Here is a 5,388-nt window from a genome sequence, read left to right on the forward strand (position 1 = left end):
CGTAAACACAAAATCGTTTAAAAAAAACGAGTGCGTCCTAGAGAACACTGAACCGCTGAAACGCTGTCGCAAAAAAACACCAAAAGCAGAGAAGAAGAATGGAGCATGCGCAGTTTGCACCTACCTGCGCCTACCTACCGCCAATAAAAACAGAAGAAGAGAAGGACAACACTAGTGTTGTTGTGCCGTCCGGTTTTGTGCTGACCTACTTTTCCAGAGACACACGTGACACGGCGCAACATACTTCGGGAGTGGGGAGAGAGAGAGAGAGAGAGAGAGAGAGAGAGAGAGAGAGAGAGAGAGAGAGAGAGAGAGAGAGAGAGAGAGAGAGAGAGAGAGAGAGAGAGACCACGGCTCAAACAATGCTAGCGGGCTGGCTAGTGGCTACAGCTTTATTTACAAAATTATGGAGGCTTTTTAATCGTCAAGGTAAGAGAGGATTTGTCATGATCAACTGAAGGCGTATGCTATGGAACAATATGTGCTTGGGTTTTCAGAAAAATGTGACGCTAATCTCTAGTTAGTATCGTGTATTGCATCAGTGTAATAAATGTAAGCACAGCAGAGCCCCGCTCCGCTTCAGACAGAGAGAGCACAGCGCCTGTGTGAGCATGCATGTGTGTCATGTGTGCGTCATCGGTTCAGGAGAAGACGCGTATCGCTTGTAAAGATGGTGGCGCAACGGGGGGCGTCTTCAGAATTGCGCACTCTGGGACCTGGTATCAAAAAGTACCGTCTTCGGGGCGGTCAGGTGGCGTAGCGGAGATTGCGTTTGTCACCAACGCCGGAGACGCTGGATTCGAATCCAGCTCCCGGCGTTGTCACCAGCTTGGCTGGCCGTTCACACTAATACAATTGGCTGTATTAGAGGGTGGGAAAGCTGGAAGGGTGGGTCCGGGTCGTTGTAAACAACGACTCCTACAGTTCGGTCGGGGCGCCTGCTCAGCGCGGATAGGATCTAAGGGGGGTAGTGTGATCCTTCCACGCGTTACACCCTCTCAGTGAGAGTCCGCGCTGCCAGGTGAAAAGAAGCGGTTGATTGCCTAGACGTGTGTCGGAGGAAGCACGTGATAGCCTCCACTCTCCCAGACCGACTGTGGGGGGTAAGTGCGCAGCGACCAGGAAGGGGATTGGGAATTGGCATAATGACTAACATTGGGATGGGAGAAAATCGGAGGAAAAAGGAAGGGGAAAAAGATCAATAAAAAATAAAATAAAGAAAGTACCGTCTTCAGGCAGCCAGAACGCAGTTCCGTGTGGCAGAACGATGCAAACGATCAAATACTTTGCCTAAAACGACCAAAATCGTTTTAGTGTGGACATGGCCTTAGTCTAGGACTGACCCTGCTCCTCCTGTCAGCCAAGTCTGTGTATAGTGGGTGGGGTGAGGGGTTGTCCCTGATGGCATGGAGCTTAGCAAGGCTCCTCCTTTCCGCCACCACCGCTAGAGAGTCCAGCACAGAGACAACCTACTCATGGCGGCTGACTCCGGTTTCCCCCAGCTTACTGATCCTGCTTGACTTAAGTGCCGCTTTTGACGCGGTGGACCATCGCACTCTGTGTCGACACCTCCGGCGTCCCCCAGGGGTCAGTCCTGGGGAGCCTGCTCTTACATGCTCCCCCTTGGTAACATACTGCAAAGCCATGACATCACATTAGACTCATGTGCTGATGATACCCAAATCTACCTCCAAACCTCCCCTGACTCACACCTGGCTCTCACTCGGGCTACCAGATGCCTTGATCATTCAAACACACTTTCAAAACATGGTTAAGAAATAACTACACATGTGAACATAACAGCCCTGCAGAACTCTAACCCCATATGCTTGCCTGTACCTAATATGTAGAATTATTGTTTGTTTGTACATTGTCTGTACATGTCTGATGTAAATATTTTGCATGATGTGTTTTTAACCTGTTCTTAATGACCTGTATGCCATATATGTTATGCTTTATTTTTTAGTGGCTTTTTAACACCAGGCCCAGGGACAACAGTCGAAAATTAGCTATGGCTAACACTGTCTCACACATTTACATGTATGTTCATTAATGTGTGCTGTCCCTGTTCAAATAAAGTTTAAACTGAAACTGAAACTGAAGACATCCGCCACTGGATGAGTAGAAACTCCCTGCAGCTAAATGGCAGGCCCTGACCTTATATCTTCTCTTTTGCTGTGGAGCATCTTGAGATCTCGTTTGAGTTTAAAGTGTGCTATATAAATTAAATGTATTATTATTATTATTATTATTATTATTATTATTATTATTATTATTATTATTATTATTATTATTATTATTATTATTATTATTATTATTATTATTATTATTATTATTATTATAAAAAAAAAAATTTGACCCCCTTCTATCTCAAGGTCTGTGTGTATTTTATCTGGACTGTCAAACAGGGGACTCACCTGCTCCAGCTTCCCAGACACGGGCAGGATCTTGGGAGGATTGTGTCCTGGAGGGGCGTGTCCTGGAGGGGTGTGTCCTGGAGGGGTGTGTCCAGGAGGGGTGTGTCCTGTAGGGTTGTGTCCTGGAGGGTTGCTCTCACAGTCGCCCCTGGCTCCTGTCTCCCTGTGCTGGTGTTGACCACCGCCGCTCTTCTCGCTGGCCCCAAGACCCACGGCGTTCCCACAAGCATCCAGACTTGCTCCGCCTCCCTGGAGCTCCCTCTCTCTCTCCCTCTCTCTCTCCGACCTCTCGTTTTCCAGCCTCTCCCTCTCTCGTTCCCTCTCCCTCTCTCGTTCCCTCTCTCTCTCCCTCTCGATCTTCTCACGTTCGATCCTCTCCCTCTCCCTCTCGCGCGCCCTCTCCCTCTCTCGCTCCCTCTCTCTCTCCAGCCTCTCCCTCTCCACCCGTTCCCTCTCCCTCTCTCGGTTCCTCTCCCTCTCCCTCTCCCTCTCCAGCCTCTCCCGGTCCCAGTCTCGGTCTCTGTCCCGGTCCCTGCCCCTCTCCCTCTGCCGCTCCCTGTCCCGCCTGCTGGCCGCGCCGCCCGTCCCCCCGCCGTCCCCCAGGTTGTTGCAGGACGGCGCGGCCGTGGCGGTGCACTCGGTGTTGATGGTGCACTCCGTCCCGGTGCCGACGCTGACACTCCCCCGCTCGTCGCTGGACGCCGTGCCGTCCGACACCGTGGCGGCTGGGGGAGGGCGGGGCAGCCGCTCGCCGCTGAGGCTCCGGTCGCCGGGGCAACGGCGGGAGAGGGAAGGGGCCCGCGGCAGGGTGGTCCTCGTGCCCACGGACTTCATGGCGAACTCCTGTTCGCCCGCCACGCCGCTGCCGACGCTGCCCATCGCTGGGGGTCACGGGCCCGAGCCCCGGTCGTCGTGACGACGCTCCAGATGTTATTTACCTATTGATTTAGTGAACTGAAGTCATTTTTCTCCCGCTCTCAAATTGATTGATTGATTGGTTGATCGATTGGTTGAGCGTGCGATGAGCTGAAAGTGAGTGACTAAACTAAAAGTTTCTTTGTTGTTGTTGTTGTTGTTTGTTTACGTGTGACGCCCGTAAACAGGGGAGAAAAATGGAAGTATATCTTGAAAGATTCTCCATCAGGAAGTCCTGCCTTTCAGACACACACTGTGCTCGATACAGTCAAGGGTATTTCGGATCGGGGCTTCAAAAGGTCAGAGGTCAGATGTGCGTGGGGCATGTCACAGGGGCACCAGGTAGTAGCGTAGTGGACCTTCATAGTGGGGGCACTAGAGAGGAAGAGAGAAGACAGGGAGATGTTACACAACATTGAATGTCCCTATTGGGATTAATAAAGTGCAAATCTAACTTTCACCAAACATCACTTTTTGTCAAATAAAAGGTGACTCTTGAATTATTATTATTATTCTTTTTTTTTTGAAAATCGATTTTCATTTTTCAAAATCGTCCTAAATCATGAATTCGAATGAATCGATAAAATCGATTAATCGCCCAGCCCTACAACATTGTTATATAATCACACAAAGAGAAGAAACACATTGGTTAAAATATCACATCACAAATACTTGTTCGTTTGGATGGTATAACAGTATTTGGCGGCATTTTTCAAAAGTAAGCTAAAAACGTACCTCTTCACCGTAGCCGTTTAACCTTTAACTTAACTTTCACTACCACACTACAGAAGGTTAACCTCTTAACTGGCACCGACCCGGCCCCGGGACGTTTTAAGGACGATTTGCCCACCGGCGCGACACGCCACGTTGGCGACCTCTAGCGGCTCGGTGTGCATATTTTTTACTTAATACAATATATATATCGAATTAAAGCCCTATTTGTTGCCTGTCGATTGCTGTTTCAGGCGACAAAATCCGTGCGAGTCACATGCCGATATGTGAGGCGTGAGGCTAAAGTACATGGCATACTTTAATTTTTTTCGAATACCACCCCCGACTCCCGAGGCTCTAGCTCCATCAATCATTTGGCAATCTCGAAAATGGTTACTACAGTAACAAGTTTTTCTACAACTCAAGTTCAGACCTATGAGAGAGAGAGAGAGAGAGAGAGAGAGAGAGAGAGAGAGAGAGAGATGGATAACGAGAGAGAGAGATGGATAAAGAGAGAAAGGGACGGAGAGAGATATGGAGAGAGCGAGAGATATAGGGAGAGAGAGAGAGGAGCATATGGAGAGAGATATAGGACAGAGAGAGAGAAAATGAGACAAACAGAGAGAGAGAGGGAGATAAAATGATAAATAGAGAAACAGAGAGAGGGAAATTGATAAAGAGAGATAGAGAGAGATTCATCAAATGTAGATAGAGAGGTAGATATAGAAAGAGAGATAGAGAGAGAGAGACAGAGAGGAGAGAGATATGGAGAGAGTGAGAGATATAGGGAGAGAGGGGGATATGGAGAGACAGATAGGGAGAGACAGAGAGATAGGGAGAGACAGAGAGGAGAGAAAGAGATATGGAGAGTGAGATAGGGAGAGAGAGAGACAGAGAGAGAGAATAGAATAGAAATCCTTTAATAATCCCGAGGGAGATTTGGCCAGAGAGACAGAGAGAGATATAGAGGGACAGAGAGTGAGAGAGACTCATAGAGAGGGAGACACAGAGAGACAGGGAGACACATAGAGAGGGGAGATAGATATATATATAGAGATAAAGAGAGATAGAGAGAGACAGAGGGAGAGAGAGAGACAGAGAGAGACAGAGGGGGATATGGATAGAGATTCATCAAATGTAGATAGAGAAAGAGGAGAGAGGTAGATAGAGAGAGGAGAGACAGAGAGACATGGGGAGAGATACACAGATAGAGAGACATAGAGAGAGAGGGAGACAAAGGGAGATACAGAGAGGGGGAGATAGAGAGATAGAGACAGAGAGAGAGGAGAGAGAGAGCGAGAGAGATACATAGGGACACAGAGAGAGAGACAGGGAGACAGAGGGA

At 48.6% G+C, this 5,388-nt stretch overlaps 1 protein-coding gene across 1 annotated transcript in view; it reads right to left on the reverse strand.

Moving 5' to 3' along the window:
* lzts3b (leucine zipper, putative tumor suppressor family member 3b) overlaps positions 1–3,296 on the reverse strand; it is a gene marked incomplete at both ends in the record, with an annotated part of 14,182 nt that extends 10,886 nt beyond the window's left edge. Inside the window, 2 exons of the mRNA XM_084323145.1 lie at positions 2,418–2,613; positions 2,914–3,296. Coding sequence (XP_084179271.1) covers positions 2,418–2,613; positions 2,914–3,296 — 579 coding nt within the window. The remainder of the gene's footprint in view (positions 1–2,417; positions 2,614–2,913) is intronic.
* Between the last annotated feature and the right edge of the window lie 2,092 nt (positions 3,297–5,388).

This window comes from Notolepis coatsorum (assembly GCF_963971535.1).
Source record: "Notolepis coatsorum genome assembly, chromosome: 10".
In the NCBI taxonomy this organism is placed as follows: Eukaryota; Metazoa; Chordata; class Actinopteri; order Aulopiformes; family Paralepididae; genus Notolepis; species Notolepis coatsorum.